The 17,057-nt window shown below is 45.2% G+C and overlaps 1 protein-coding gene across 1 annotated transcript in view; it reads left to right on the forward strand.

Annotated features, from left to right (window-relative positions):
* Positions 1 to 1,355: 1,355 nt before the first annotated feature.
* SPRED2 (sprouty related EVH1 domain containing 2) overlaps positions 1,356 to 17,057 on the forward strand; it is an 82,210-nt gene continuing 66,508 nt past the window's right edge. The window contains exon 1 of the mRNA XM_035110274.3: positions 1,356 to 1,841. Within this exon, the coding sequence (XP_034966165.1) occupies positions 1,795 to 1,841 (47 nt within the window). The 5' untranslated portion in view covers positions 1,356 to 1,794. The remainder of the gene's footprint in view (positions 1,842 to 17,057) is intronic.

Consider the following 17,057-nt stretch of genomic DNA (forward strand, 5'->3'; position numbering starts at 1 on the left):
AAAGCGAAATGAAATAAACTGATGTCCAACAGTTTCTGCCTCAAACTCAGTCAAATCATTTGTACATCTTAGTCCATACTCTGACTAGCGACACGCCCGAATGTCTATGACAAGAGTCTTTTGGAAGACTGTTTTAACTGGAAATGCAAAGTTTATACTTGGGGCCTTGCGGGCAAAAAGCAGGAGCTTTACTGTTGAGCTACAAGCACCAGAATAACTTATCAGAAGATGAAATGAGATGACATACATACTGAAGGCATATAAACTGGTACTGTATGCTGACAATCTGGTTACCGTATATTTCTTAACACAAGAGGAATCGGCAAAGGAATCTGTGGAGGAGCTAAACAGAAGTGCAAAAATGTAAGGTTCTAAGGTTAATAATGTAGCTAAAAGTGAGCTGCTTGCTTTGAAAGTTGAGGGAAGGTTGATTGAAGATGGAAACTAGAGTAAAATTGTGTAAAACTGTGACATATTGAAGAAAGGGTGTTGGATACTAATGATATATTAATAAGCTGCATACAAATATGAAATGTTTCTAACATGTGAAGTGTAAAATAGGGAAACTCTTGTTGATCGGTTTCTTGTAGGTAGGGTGAGATTTTCCATCAATTGTATCTGAACATGAAATATAACCAATGTATAATTGTGTGTTGAGTACAGTTAAAATAAAAACAAAATGAATTTTAAAAAGAAACATTGCGATTCCAGCACGCCAATTAATAACAATAATTGGTGTATTGCTTGGAGGGGAGGAAATTGCAAAAGGGCAACGTTTGCCTTGTGGATCTCTTGGAAGATGGCATTAGCTACCTGTCGCAATAATTCTGCCTCCTTTCCTCCAGCAACTTTGGGCCCGATCGCGTGAGGAAATCCTCCTAACTAGCAAGCTAGCACTTCGCATTTAATTCAAAAGGAGCGCGAAGTCTGCGTTGGGCTCAGCCCTGGAACCTCCGAGACTCCCTGGCCTGGTTTCCTCAGCCATCCCCAAAAGCTGCGAGCGGTTCGCGGAGCATTCTGCACATGCTCAGAAAAGCCCCGTCGCTGTGCCGGGACCCTGGAAGCTCGTGCGGGGTGGGGGGTGGGGCTAGGGCAGAAGGAGAAGGCTGCTCCTTACGCACCCACCCGCGGGCCAAGGGGTCGGCCCGTTCCCCCGGAGCATCCCCCTGGGGCCACGGAGATCCCGCCTGCGCTTCGGACCCGGAGGGCGGGGCGGAAAGCGGAGCCGCGCTTGCCCCAGGCCGCCGCCGCCGCCGCCTCCCCGCTCTCTGCCTGGCTCGCTCCCGACCATCTTGAGTCCCGGGAGCGCGGGAGCGAAGCGAAGCTGGCGCGGGGCCTGCCTGCCTGCCTCCCTCTCCCTCCCCGACAGCAGCTGGGCTCGGATCACGTCATCGCTTCCGCCCAGCTTCCTCCTCCTGTTGGCGGCTGTAAGAATCCAACATGGAGTAAAGGCAGCGATGGGGCTCGGACGGGGCCGCCGGCTGCTGCTGCTGCTGCTGTTGAGGCGCCCGGGCGCACCGGACGACGCGGCGCCGCGCTGCCTTCCCGCGCGCTGAACGCCCGCCCGCGGCCCTCGCCCTCGCTTCCTCGCCTGCCCCGACGAGGCCTTCGTGGGCGCGCCGTCTCCGGCGGGCGGGCAGGCGACCGGCCGCCTGCCTGCTTGCCTGCCTTCCCTCTCCATCCCTGCCCCCCAGACGGCCTTCCCCGCCGCCCGCTCTTCTCTCGCGCGCTCCCGGCGATGTGAAGCCCCGGGAAGATGATGAAGAGGCGCAGCCCGGCGGCTCGCGGAGGGGGATGAGCTCAGAGGGGGAGAAGATGACCGAAGAAGCCCACCCCGACGAGTAAGTGGCGCGGGAAGGCGGCGAGGGAGGGGGACGAGGGAGGGGAACATCTGGCGGGGGAACATCTGGAGAACGAGAGCGCGCGCCCCTCGGCCGGGCGCTTGCCGTGGCATCTTTTCCCTTTCCCAAGTCTCTCCCCCCCCCCGACGCCGCCCCCTCCTGGGTGGCTTCGAAGCGATGCTGGGTCTCCCTCGCCTGGCTGCGGCGGAGGGCACCCCGCTTCTCAGCCCGGCGGCGCTTTTTTGTGGTGGTGGTGGGGAAATGTTGCACAGCCTCCCCCCCCTCTGGGAAGTGGCCGGGGGGGCGTTTAAGAGGACTTGCGTTTCCTTCGCCGGATGTGCTTTGGGCAAATGCCCCGCGGCGCCCTCGCTTCTTCGCGGTCCGCTCTGTTCCGCGGCTCCCCCCCCCAGTCTTTCGGGGCTTCGCCCTCCCCTCACACCCCCTTCGCATTTTCGCAGCACTCGCGTCCGCCATTGCTGCGTCGTGTCCCCCCCGCCTTGAATCGCGCTCATTTGCATAACGCGTTTCCATTCATAAAAAAGAGAGAGGGAGAGAAAGCCGCCCTCGGAGGCCAGGAGTCTGTGCTCTGGCCGCAGGAGAAAGAAAGCTCGCGGCGGGGGTGGGGGTGGGGAGGCCGGGCTTCTGCTGCCAGGCGGATCCGGGCCCCGCCGAGGGGGGAGAAAGCGAGGCTTCGGCTCTCCCGAGCGCCGCGCGGCGAGGGAGGGCCCCCAGTCTGGGCCTGGGCCGGCGCCGAAGCTGCGCCGGGGGGAAGCGGGTGGGCAGCAGCTCCCGACGGCCTGTGAAGCTGTGTAGGGGGCGGTGTTTGTGTTCGCTTGTTACTATGCCACGCGTTTTTGTGCTTTTATATTGCAAGCCGCCCTGCGGTCCTCGGGCGAAAGGCGGTATAGGAATTGAAATAAAAATAAATAGCACATGGTTAGCGTGGCAGCGGATCGGCATCGTGTGTGTGAGCGGGAGCCAGAGCGTGAGTGCAAAAAAGGGGGGGTCTTAATTAATTTCAAGCCGCCTTTTCCCTCGAAAGCTTTCTAATTTCCAGAAGAACCCCTCCAAAGGTACCTGAAACCCGCGCTTGATCTCCGTGCAACCGCACCTCTCCTGGAAGGCACGGCTTTCCTTTTGCGAAGTGGCTGGGCGGGGCTGCTGAGGCTAGTAGTGGTTAAAGGTGACTTGCCTCGGGGACACACACCTCTCCCTCTCTCGGCTTCGGCAGTTTTTCCTCCGCACCGCCGCTCTTTTCCTCTGCATGTGTTTTTGTGAATAAGACGGGTTCCCGTTATTGTCACATGATCTTGACATTCATAAATCCGGTAACCTTCAGCCTTCGTTCATTCACGAACTCGCTGTAGTTGCTGCCTTGCCCTTTTCCTGAATAGGGAGAGAGAAGCAGGGGTGACTGTGGGGGGCGGCGGCGGGGGGGGCAGAGAGAGAGAAAAAGGCAATCCTGCAGAATTAGGAAATAGGCACCCTAGTCAAAATAGCCCTTATTGGCACCAGAAAAGGGCCTCATTTCCATGCTGGAAATGGGAAGTGAGTCACTTTCTTTCTCTTCCCCCCCTTCCTTAATGCAACGTTTGATGGTCGAAGGTTTGAAGCGCACATCCGTGGAGAGGATGTTGCTGTTGCTAATTCAGCTTTGTGGAAATGGGGAGGGCTGGAGGGAAAGAGCAGTTCTTACATAAATCGCCCTTGCCCATTTCTAGCTTGAGTTCGACAAGAGAGAGGCTTAGCAGTATTGTGAATCGTCTGCTGCTTAGTTTGTGATCTGTAGCTGCCGCTAAAATAATATATAGCTGCACTTGACTACTGCAAAATCCTCTCGGGCTTCTGGGCCTTGCAAAGGTGGAAGGAAGACTGCTTCAACATCCATCTTGCTTGTGGCTCTGCTTGCAATGCTGCTTTCAATACACTGCTGTGGCTTGTTTTTGGGCCCTGAATTGGAGCGGCTGTGGCCTGCCTTGTTCCTACGGTCTGTTGTTCTTCTGATCAAGCCTTAACTCCTCGCCTTGACAGGTTGCTGCTGTGCAGATGGGGAAAAGGCCAGAGCAAAAGTTTTTACATTGGCTTGCCTGGTTCTCTCTTTCATGGAGAAGTCTCTTCTTAGGGTGGCAAAATGAAAACCGCTCCTGGGTGACAGACAGTGTAGAAATCATGGGCCCTGCAATGATTGGTAGCTTTGTGCTGTTCTCTCTCACCCCCTCCCCAAGAAGTAAGAGAGAAATTCATTGCTCTTGTGGGAACAATATGAACTTCGGAGCTTTTTTTTTAAAAAAACGCTCTGCAAACACTTCTTACACTGTGTGAGAGAGAAATAAACTGTGCGTTAGGAATAAACCCATGCTGCAAAGTAGGGACAGTAGACATGGCTGAGAGATTATATATGACCATATTTTGGGGCATGTGGGAGAGTGACTTAGAACAGCTTTGTAATGTAGTTCAGAGCTGCATTCCCCATATTGTAGATTTGGTATGAGGGTTGCAATTAGGAAAAAGTGGCTGGCTTTCACCTCATAGCTTTATGTTTGTACGGTAGCTGTTTTGAACTAATTACTCTGCAGCAAAGGCAGATCCCATTAAAATTTAGTTATAGCCACTCGTTTTGCTCTCCTCCCAGGTGATGATGCTGGCATGCCTGTGATTAGTCCACTTGCATATGTCCACATGCAATCCAAAGGAATAGCTCAAAGTTAGAAACCAGTGGGCATTTGTAACTAGTCGCCTTATCTGTGTGGCACCTAACTGTCAGATACCTTACATGGCACTTACTGTTTCAGCACCACCAACTAATTGGAGCAACATCTAGAAATGCCCTTTATTCTGTGAGACCAACACAGTTGTTGCAGAATCTCCGTCCCTTTTATAGTAAGCAGTCTGATGCAAACTTATTTGGCATGGGTACAAGGATGATAAAAACAGTTGCCTAGTCCTCTCTACCAATGGCAGTGGCTATTTTAGTTTTGGCAGGGGTGGGGGATTTGTCTGCTATAAGCAACCATTTTTAGCATTCATTTTTAGCAGGGTTGGGGAAAGTGTGACCCTGCAGATGTTGCTGGGCTAAGCTCCCATCTGGGGCTGGGGCTGGTGGCTCCAACAATATCTCTAAGACCCCAGGCTTCCCATCATTGATTATACAGTCTGGAATGTGCAATACTCAAAACAAAAATCCTTCCGTCTTGCAGATGGCTGCAAAATATTAGTAGCTGTAAATCAGGATAGCCAACTCTTTCCAGCACAGAGGGCCAAATTGACAATGTATAATGAACCAGAGGGCCACAGCTAATTCATAAGATAAATGTAACTGTATGCTTCAAATATATATTTTTTTGCCTGGCAAGTACCAGGCATGTTGTCATTAATGCAAGGCCTGAATGTTAGACCTGATAATGTTAGACCTGAAAATGGAAATATCAAATTTGTGTTTCTTTCCCTGCTTTCATTGATGCCATTTTTGCCATCACTTATATTTGGATGCATGAGGATGAAGAACTAGTTTTATAAATGCTCTTCAGCACACCCCAGCTTGTTCAGACATCTTGACTTTGCACAACAGGGAGAAATGTATTGGCACAGTTAAATACTATGTCTTTCTTTCTCTCCCTCCCCCTCCCCCCACTTTGATTTAGCTAATACCATTATTGATGGCAGAGATTCTAGGCCATTTGCATGAATATTTACATTTGTTATGGGATTCCATGCACTTGAATACTAACCTAGGTAACTTCCTGTATCCCAGTTAAGTGTGCAAGACATTTCCCTTCAGTGCATTATGTTAACCAAGGTTGAATGGGAATGGAAGTATTAAGTCTTTTTACATGCAGCTTTCTGTTAGCGATACACCATTTAAATAGCAGCTGGGGGTGGGGGACTGAAGTTCTCCAATGATTTTAATGTACTTTCTTGTAAATGTTCAATTAACTGATTACTGTTAAGCTTTATAAAAAAAATTCCTTCCAGTAGCACCTTAGAGACCAACTAAGTTTGTCATTGGTATGAGCTTTCATGTGCATGCACACTTCTTCAGATACACTGAAACAGAAGTCACCAGACCCTTATACTGTATATGGGGAGAGGGTGGGGAGGGGTATTACTCAGGAGGCTGGTGGGAATGGGCGATTGGCTGATAGGTGTGGTAAACCTGTTGACGACTTTAGTTAAGCTTTAGTTTCATTTCCTATTAGTAACAATCTTTAAAAGTAACTGATCACTGTATTGCCAATGGAGACAGTACCTAAAATCTTACGGATATGATCTGATATAAAGATATTTTGTGCTGGCATATAAATTCTTAGGGTGTGATATACTGTACTGCTTGTATCAACAAAGCATGGTAAGATGGTGTTACAGCCAGCTAGCCTGGTATGCTAACATTGTAAAAAGTATGATTGCTAAAGCATTGCTAAAGGGTAACACTATAACACTAATATTTCCAAAGGTTTACACTTGTGGAAATGCATAGTCAAAGAACAACTCCCAAAATCCATATTCTTAAGACTACCACACACAAAATCATTAATCTGCATAGAAGTGGTTATTTTACAAATAGGATTGCAGCCTGTCTAAGCAACAATAAATAACACTGTTGGTGCATTCTGAAGAAGATATTGGTGAACTGCATATTTTAAACTTCTGCCTCATTCAATTTTGCCTCAGTCTGCCTGGTTTGATCTTTTAATGTTCTGAAAATACCCATAAGACTTCCAGAAAAGAAGGAACTATTTTTCTACTTCCACTGAGAGGTTTTTCTGAAATGATTTCAAGGGAAGTTGGAGTTCCTTGAAGGCTTATTGTGGGGTTGGGGGAGGGGATCTTCAAGAAGACCTGACAAGCTACGGGAAAAGTTTCTGACAGTGGAACAGTCTCCCTTGGAAGGTTGTGGATTCTCCTTCCTTGGAGGTTTTTAAGTAGAGGTTGGATATGGCTATCTGTCATGGATGCTTTAGCTGAGATTTCTGCATTGCAGAGGGTTGGACTAGATGACCCTTAGGGTCCCTTCCAAATCTACAATTCTGTGATTCATTGGAAGAGTGATTTGGTTAACATTACCCAAAGGAGGAGGATTGGGTGTGCATTCTAGGTTGCATTTACCATGTTGGATGAGACCTTGCCACTGCACTGCCCATGAAATGTATGTGAACTTTGGAACGCTCCTCAGAATCTTCTGCAATATCCAGAACTTCCTTTGCAGACAAATGTATGGAAGGGGGCCTAAGGTATAAAGTTTGAAAGAAGGTGTATTCTGAAGCAAGAGAGATGTGTATAAAACATCTGGATAGTTCAGTTGGTTAGAATATGGCACTGATAATGCAACGCTTGCAGGTTCGATTCCCATATGGGACAGCTGCGTATTCCTGCATTGCAGGGGGTTGGGCTAGATGACCCTCAGGGTCCCTTCCTATTCTACAATTCTATGAAAACTCTGGAATTAAAGGATATTTTCCCTTGGAAGTTGGATCATCCTCCCCTTGGCCTGCAGTGCTACACTAGACATCCTTTGGTCTAGTGCAGGCACGTCCAACAGGTAGATTGTGATCTACCAGTAGATCGCTGGACGTCTGTGGTAGATCACTGGTAGATCACTGGCTCCCCTCAAAGCAGCTCAACAACTTTAGCTCCCCTAAAAAAAGCTCAACATTTTTGCCCTGCATCCCCCCAAAACAGGGTGGATAAAAATCAATGATTTTTTTTAAAAAAATCAAAAAAATCAGATTTTTTTAATTTAAATCGGATTTTTTTGATTTAAATTGGATTTTTTTAAATAAAATGCTTCTTAAGGAAAACATATTACCATCCAAAGGTTATTCCATCATGAAATAAAGATTAGTTTTTTTAATTATGTAGTATAAGGTTGTATATGTTTAATTTTTGGGGTAAATAAATTCCATTAATCCATTCACCTCTTCCAGAGGTTCTTGTAAGATTATTGGGCAGTTTCTCTGCCTACAAGATATTATCACAGGTGCTTGGTTTACTTTTGCAGTTCTCAAAACTGAATTTGACTCAACAGAGATCACATGCCTCTTCTTCACAGCAAAAATGTTATAACATGAACAGAGTTGAGAAAAAGACCTTAATCCTATTGTTCTACAAACCTATGAATACAGAAACAACCCCTTCAGTGCTAAGTTTCAAGAAGTTCAGTGAATAGAATAGAAACAATATTTTTCTGATTGTTTGGAGTGGACAGTATTTAAGTTTTTCATGTGTAGGCTGGGCTGACAGTCTAAGTTTCTTAAAATATATATATATTGTTTTTGTTTAGCCAAATTAGTTAACAAACATGGATGTTTGTTTAAGCAAATAACATTTGCTGAAATGTTATTGTTTCAGTTGAATAAATCTATTTAAATTGTTATTATTAAGATAATGATTATTTTTCTCCTTCCTAAGTACAACAGTAAAGTTGTCCAAATATGAATGATTAACCTATTAAACTGGGGATAAAAAAACTAATATGAAAAGTTGTTATTCTAAAAATCTTCATCTACTTGCATAATAAAGTTATACCAGCAAGAATTAGTCTTTATGATTTAAATCAACTATGATTTAAATCAAGCCTTACTGACTAGTGATTTAAATCGTGATAAATCGTGATTTAAATCAGTTTGATTTAAATCAAATCCACCCTGCCCCAAAATGTGGCTTTCTTCCTCCCTAAAAGAAGCTCAACAACTTTGACCTGAACTCCCCCAAAACAGGGCTTTCCTCCTCCCTAAAAAGTTCAACAACCTTGACCTGAACCCCAAAAAGGGGGTAGATCACTGCCAGTTTTTAACTCTGTGAGTAGATCACAGTCTCTTGGGAGTTGGCCACGCCTGGTCTAGTGTAAATCATGCTTTTAAGTGAAGCTGGTCATTTGTAAGCTGACCTTCACAGTTTCATTAATTTTGTTTGGAGGAACCTTTCCACCCCTTGCATTGTAAGGTCAGATGTTAGATTGCAATTCAACAGCTTGTTCCAGGGTTATTCCACTAAGCGGGAGCAGGGAATCTTTTCATCTCAGCAGGCCATATCCTTTGTTTCCTACCCCTCCACTCAGGCCACTTTGTCATGTGAGGAGCCATCCCTTGCATGGCATCCAGTCACCCATTTTTCCTTTGCAGTATGACTTGAGTTCAAGACACACCGCAGAGGAAGATCCCAGCCAATCCAAGGGGAAGCTTGAAGTCGCCATTAATCAGCTGAGCAGTGGTGACCTCAAGCCCAGCTTGGATCAGCCACACTCCAGAGCTCCCAACTGGATAATAGCCTCATGCGACAAATTGCCATCCCTATGGAGCCCCTAATTAAGGTTCCCCACTGCTGCATTGAAGTCAGTGGCACTTCTTTGGAGTAGGTGACCTAAGGATTTCGGACTTGGAAAATAAAATTGGTGGGACTCTAATGCTGAATGGATAAATAATCAAAAGTTTCCTCTCTATGAAATCCAAAAGATTTAAACCAGGCTTCCTCAACTTCTGCCCTCCAGATGTTTTTGGCCTACAACTCCCATGATCCCTAGCTAGCAGGACCAGTGGTCAGGGATGCTGGGAATTGTAGTCTCAAAACATCTGGAGGGCCGAGGTTGAAGAAGCCTGATTTAAACTTTAAGTGTGGGTGGGAGTGGCGGCATAGCTGGAACTTTTCTATAAATTGCCATTTAAGGCATAAGCAAGAGTTCATGTGAATACATTAAGGATATAACTGATAATTAAGAATAATAAGAGTGCTTATTTTCCTTGCTAGCTGCCCACCTAGTAGCAGTGTTGGATTTGCTGCAGATCAGTCCACTGAGGGCAGAGCAGGCAAGTGGGCTGTGTCAGATCCGCCTCTACTGGACCCATTGCAACATCCCTGTAATCCTTACCTGCTTTAGATTCCTGTTTTATAGGTTGTAAAACTGTCTGGTGTAGGCTTCTGTTTTGTGGTTAAGAAGGTTCTTGCTCAAGGGAATTTCCGGGGTGATAGGAAAGAAGCATGGGAGGCCAAGAAGCTATCTTCTAAGAATAGGCTGAAGGGTGACGCTTAGCTACGGTAGTTTGAGTCTGAAATTGCCTGGATGGGAGGCCACCTGGGAATCAAATGTCTCTGAGCTCCTTGGAAGAACATGGGTAAAAGTGGAATGAAATAAATGCATGCCTCTGTATGGGGCAACATAATATGGTTTTGTTTTGTTGTTTGTCTAAGGCGCACCTTAGACTGGGTGAAAATTCCTGCTGCTTGTAGATTAATGTTTCCTATGTATGTAATCATTTCTAGGTTTAGAAACCTAGACTTACGATGGGGAAAAAGCCCTTTCCAGGGAAAGCCCTGGAGGAGGAGGGGCATACCTTAGGTGGCTGCGAGGAGACAGGGACTTTCAGTCTCGACAACTGATTTTCAGGGAGTAAGACTACCAAGAAGTGTCATTTAGGTCTGAAAAGAGTTAATTCCAACTTTGAACAGCATGATTTATTGCCAACTCACTCTTAGACATAAGACATGTGTTTCAAGCTTGTGACATTGGAAGCAGAAGTATGATACTGGCCTAACATGGACTCCCAACAAACCATGGTTTGCAAATCGAGAGCCAGCTGATTGAATACACATTCCTCCTTTTCTCTTCCTCCTTCTCAAGCCCAATCTCTACCATGTTCACATCAGTTTATGGAAAGATTAAGTGTCTTGATTCTGGGTTCCATAAAGTCATTTTCCTCCTGTGCGCTGGCAGAGAGTGTCCCTATTTCCTCCATTCTCTCCTGCCTCGTCCCGCACACCCAGCACAATGATATTTTTGCTGAGCTTTTCTGCAAAGCTATGGCGGCGGCAATATGCTGCTGCTCATAACCCCCGCAGAAAGCCCAGTGCGAGGGAGAAACATGACCTCAAGGGGAGGGGTCAGTGTTGGTTGGTATGGGATGGGCCATACCTGGGCCACAGCACATGCTATGCATGCAGAAGGCCCCAGTTTTAATTCCTGACAACTCCCAAGTGGGATGGTGATATACCCCTTTCTGAAACCTTGGAGAGCTGCGGCCGCTTTGTGAAGGTAGACCGGTGGTCTAATTCTGTATAAGGCAGATTCCTATGAGTAAGGAAAACCAGCATGTCTGTTCTCCTGGTCCGATGACAGGAATTGCTTCCTGAGATTTTGGTACTCGTGTTAGTAATGGCCCATTCGGCGAGAAGCTGGATAAGAACAGTGTTAGAAACTCAGGTATATAAGCCAGGCGCAAAATGGCTTCTTAAGCCAAGGTTACAGTCCCCAAAATGGAATGCCTCGTTGCCATTTTGGGGCAAGACAGCTCTAAAGTCTTATTTTCCAAATGATGGACTGGCCGTGATTGCTTCTCGGTTAAACATCTGGCTAGTTCAGATGACTACCTTGAGCTAGGTTAAGAGCTCTGAAAACATGAAGAAGAAAAGTCCCATGATCCAGGGACAGTCCACGTATATATTGGCCTACTCCGACCTCTTTTTTCTTAATGGTGACTGTTCCTGCTGAGGCTGCACAGAAAAAGCATTTTGGTTCCAGAATTCATTCTGATTGTGCAGATAAAATATATGGTAACTGATAGAATTCTACAGGATGTGGTATTAGCATGTGAAAACAGTCCAGATTCAATTATCCCCAGGCATGCACCTCCGTGGTAGAGTGGTCGTGTGTCATCCTGGCACCCAGGCATCTTCACTTGGTCGCAAGTGGTTGAAAGCCAGGTGCAAAATGCACCTGGCACCTGGCTGACTTCGAACACTGAGTAAAAAACAGACCTGTGTCTGGATGTGCCCTTTTTGATTTTTTTTTAAAGTAACCAATAATAGTATATGGAGGTCTTTTAACGTGTTTAACCTGTGTCATGTGCTACCTCAGTGATCCCTAAAAACAGCCTAGGCCACTCTTATTCCAAAATTGCTGATGGGGGCTGGGGGAAGAATATCCCACTTGCATTTCAATCTCTCTTAGAATCATAGAATCATAGAGTTGGAAGAGACCACAAGGGCCATCCAGTCCAACCCCCTGCCAAGCAGGAAACACCATCAAAGCATTCTTGACAGATGGCTGTCAAGCCTCTGCTTAAAGACCTCCAAAGAAGAAGACTCCACCATATTCCTTGGTAGCAAATTCCACTGCCGAACAGCTCTTACTGTCAGGAAGTTCTTCCTAATGTTTAGGTGGAATCTTCTTTCTTGAAGTTTGAATCCATTGCTCCGTGTCCGCTTCTCTGGAGCAGCAGAAAACAATCTTTCTCCCTCCTCCATATGGCATCCTTTCATATATTTGAACATGGCTATCATATCACCCCTTAACCTTCTCTTCTCCAGGCTAAACATACCCAGCTCCCTAAGCCGTTCCTCATAAGGCTCTTAATTTTAATAAGGCTCTTACTCTTAATTTTACTTTTTTTAAAAAAAAAACACCGTAGTTACTGGAAACCTCTTAGAGATTTTATTACAGTTAAGCAGTACATCAGTTTTGTTCCATAAATAAAACCCTGTTGCCGGCTTGATCAATTATTGCATTGGCCTTGCCCGGCCTGTTGCCCTCCAGATGTTTTGAACTACAACTCCCAGCCAGCACATCTGTTCCATCAGCTCTTTTAACAACTTTTAAAAAACCAACCGTTAATGTGCCTTTAATACATGATTTTTGCTGCTGCGTGGGTGGGAGGACATAGGCTGCTGCAGTTGCTTCTCAATGACTGGTGTTGTTTGCATGTTTCCTGAGCAAGAGAACATTTCATGGGCTGCTTTTGTTCTTTGAGCTCTGGAACCAAGCGTCCGTGGACAGCAGTGAGAACAAGCACAACAAATCTGAATATAACGTTGCTTTGCTTCAGAGGACTCCCAAAGATTGCTCTGTGTGACGCTGGTTCTATCTCTCTCTCCCAGGCAGCCCCTTCCTATGAAATATCATCAATGGCTTTGTAGTAACAGTGATTACCCAACTGTATTCATCCTCAGGGAGCACTGGCTGTGCAGATGGACCCCTGTTGTGCTCTCCTGTCATGACATCATCCTGCACTTTTAAGGCAGGAAATGCTGGCCTGGGAAATATAAGCATGACAATTGTTCCTTGCATCCAAAACAAAAAAAAATCAAGCTCGTTTCAGTTTACATAGTGGGCCCTGGGCAAGAAGAGGGTGATTTTAGCAGTATACTTGCCTTCAAAGTTGAAATGTTTTAACTTCTGTATGTAAGGGCTTTTTGAAGTTGCATAGTAAGGGACTTGTAGGCCAGAGAGACATAACTTTATCTAGTTAACAGTGTTATTGCAGCGCTACAGTCCGTGGTGTGTAAGTGTCTGTGCACGTGTATATTCACACTTTGACACCAGGCAACTTGACCTGAACAAAAGCATTCCTCCAATGAGGAATGACAGAGATCACAGGTAATGGAGGCCTAATCCTCCCCTCTCCAGGTGTGGGTTTCTCTCCACCCCTTCCGGTGCACCACTTAAGAGTTGGAAGGTAGCCTCACCCTTGAGCCAATGGGAATGGTGGCTTTTGATTTTTGTTTCTTTGCTTTTAAATGCCCAATTGCTCCACAAGGGAGATCTTTGGCAGGGTGGTCAATTCACTCACCCACCCACATGCCTATAGCAATTAGTCAAAACAGTTATTGGAGTCGATAGAAAGCTTGTTCTTTCTCTATAAGCATGGTTGCCACATGGAAAGGGACAAGGAGGGATGGTGCTCTACGATTCTGTGAGCTGGAGCAATTCTAACTACCGTACTTAACTTAATTCAGTTGTGATTCTGGTATCTGAGGAATAAGGAATAGTAATCCAGCTGTTGGGATTAGTAATAACTGAGCGAATGAATTTATTGTGCAACAAGAGGGCTTGACAGACGCTGAATACAGATGCAGCAGATCTCTGAATGCAAATTAGATTCGCAAAACATACAACATTGTACAACTTGTCTCTAACCCTGCTGGCATTATATGCAACAATTTAGAATATTCTGGAATTTGAGAATATTTTAGAAACTGAATACCTCTGTTCCCACTTAGTAATTTTTATTCCCTGTTAATTCAGTGCAGGCCTCTTTATACTAGATGAGAGAGCTGCAAATATCGCATGATCTTGGGTATCCAGGCACTCAGACCTTTGTAGAACCAGGAAATTTTGAAATCTTTTAAATCCTCTTTTTTAAGTTAAGTCCTGAAAATATAAAGGTAAATAAAATTGAATACAGAGTTAAAGATTTCTTCCTTCTTTGGTCAGATGCTACCCATTCTTAATTGTTTTTGGTGATTAATGGAAGTTGTAGAGGTTGGCTTTGCATATATTAGGTCCAATATGCCTTGGTTTCTTCCATCTGTCTGTCTGGTCGCTTTAACTGTAACTAGTTTTGAAATTGTTTTGTGGGTCTTTGGACCGCAATAAAGTTTGGATTGTTATTAGGACCAAGGACATGGAGCAGCAGCATATGAAATACAATTATGGCAGAAGATGTGAAAGTTCTTAATTTGTGAATGAAATGTTTATGGTACACAGATAAAACTGCAGTAAAGTTGGTTCTCTGCTTCCATTAGAGCAGAATCTCACCTTTTTGGAGGTGTTTCTTGCACTGGGGCATAGGAGATTATGTGGTGTGCCCTTTTACCCCAAAAGCAAACTATGTGATTGGGGAGTGTTCATTCGTAAAATAGGATGGTGACATTTACTGTTGTCTTTAATTACTTCATTGTATAATTCTGAAGTGGTGCCTTTTTTAATGTGGGACTACCTTTGAAGGTGACCCGGAAACTACAACTAATCCAGAATGCGGTAGCTAGACTGGTGACTGGGAGTGGCCGCCGGGACCACATAACACCGGTCCTGGGAGATATACACTGGCTCACAGTACGTTTCCGAGCACAATTCAAAGTGTTGGTGCTGACATTTAAAGCCCTAAACAGCCTTGGCCCCGGTATACCTGAAGGAGCGTCTCCACCCCCATCGTTATGCCCGGACACTGAGGTCCAGTGCCAAGGGCCTTCTGGCGGTTCCCTCGCTGCGAGAAGCCAAGTTACAGCGAACCAGGCAGAGGGCCTTCTTGGTAGTGGCACCCGCTCTGTGAAACGCCCTCCCACCATATGTCAAAGAGAAAAACAACTACCAGACTTTTAGAAGACATCTGAGGGCAGCCCTGTTTAGGGAAGCTTTTAATGTTTGACGGAAGCCGCCCAGAGTGGCTGGGGAAGCCCAACCAGATGGGCGGGGTATAAATTATTATTATTATTATTATTATTATTATTTTATTACTATGACTTAGATTCAGACTTGGTCTCATCATGGATGACCACCTTTACTCACCTCTCTCAGGATCTTGAGAAATTGGGTTGGCGCAGTTGACAGTAGTTCCAGTGTAGAACAAAGACGGGACACAGAACATAAAGCAAGTCCAAATGGTCTCCTCGAATAACGGCAGTTAAATTAGAGCAGCTTCTTTCGTCTTCATTGCCCCTCTCATTCTCTCTGTTTCTTTAAAGGCATTCAGGGGAATGACCACCTAGAGACAAGGCGAACACTGTATAGTTGACTCTTGCTTTCAGCCTATATTTTCCACAAACATGTTTTAACAGTGTAATTTTAGAACTGTTAAGATGGGAGAGGGGGAAGGTTCTGTGCTTGTATTTTAACACTTGGTAAGGAATCTTCTGCCTGTTTATATAGGCTATGAGTAAAAAGCTATGCCCTGGAGCTGATCTAGGTTATGAAAAATTCAAGTTGGAACATATAAAGGAGTGTGTGAGCGTGAGCGCGCACACACGCTCGCTCGCTCGCTCGCACACACACGCACACACACAAAAACGTGAATCTCAAGTTGAAGTAAAGCACATAAATGCTATGAATACACTAATGCTCAAATGCCAGAGTGGGTGGGAGGCTGGGACTCGTGGATGTGGGTGTGTTTTCTTATCCCTTGTCTTCTGGCTGTGGACCTGATATTTAATGAAATCGTCCAATCAGACTGAACCCTTGCCATCTCAGTATGTATTTAAAAATCAAAAACGTTGCAGGCATCTTACCTGATTTCTTATTACATGTAGTGAGGAAAATTCTGAGATGTGTGGTGTTCAGTGGAGCAGTCCCCCAGTCATTCCTTTCTGGCTTTTGATTCTAGGTTTGAAAATGAGTGTATTTGTCAATCCAATCCTTTTTTTCATATGATGAATTTTAGAAGGATAAAAACAGTTCATCTTCGAGTACTTGGAATGTATGCAGCTGATATTTTGCCCTCTGTTGGGAAATACAAGTCCTATTAGCCTTGTATTCCTCCCATGTTCCCATTGTAGGAAAAGGAATGGGATTGATAGCTTGCAGAATGTTCATAACAGCAATCTGTTGAAAATCTAAAAGGAGAGCAACTAAACATCATCTTCTGGCATTGAAATCTAAGGTTATGTCCCTGTTTTTGACAGTCAAGAAAATCAAAGTAGATACTTGGTGAGCTCATTTGTATATTCTTACATTTGCCCTGAAATGTATGTTGGGAGTTGGCTGCAGCAGGCTTCTCAGTTAAGCAATACATTTAGTACTTTTCTCTGTTTTGCACTTTCTAAGCCTAGGTATCCCCTGTATATCTTGAAATCAAAGAATTAATAGCTAACTTTGCTAAACCTGAACTGCTAGACACCCAATATTACAAGCACCAGAACTACATTATTTAGCAACTCAGATTTAGCAAAGTTATTTGAAATGGCACAATGGGTGATACGTTATCTTGCAATGCAAACGGAGAAGAGTTGTCTTGCGCTGATCTGATTCATCATGCTTGGTTCTTGGAAAGCTTGTCTTATTTCCAGTTATATTGTTGAGTAAACTTCTATGCAGATAACTCTGATTTGTTCTGACACATCTTAAGAGATGTGATTTTCAGAACCGTAAGACGGGAGGTTCTTTTTCATGACTTCCAATGTGCATCTAGAGTTAGCAAATATTTTGCATTTCAGAGCACAATCATTACAGTTCACCTTTCAGCAAAAGGAAGCACAATGCTCTATGGAAATCTATAGCAATACATACTTTAAATCAGGATCTAGTGCAATAGGGTTGTGAGGGACAGGGGATATCGCGAAGTCCCTCCCCTCCTGAGTTCAAGCCCATCCCCGAGCACAGGGGAAAGCAGAGAGAGTTCCGATTCCAGTGGGGAAGCAGGAAGTCGTGTCCGAGGCTCAGGCAAGGTAGCGGAGCCAGGGTCTCAGGTGGAACAGGAAGGGGCAAATAAGGGGGGGAGACCCATCCCCCCAACTCCG

The sequence above is a fragment of the Zootoca vivipara genome, chromosome 3 (assembly GCF_965207765.1).
Source record: "Zootoca vivipara chromosome 3, rZooViv2.hap1.1, whole genome shotgun sequence".
Lineage (NCBI taxonomy): Eukaryota > Metazoa > Chordata > Lepidosauria > Squamata > Lacertidae > Zootoca > Zootoca vivipara.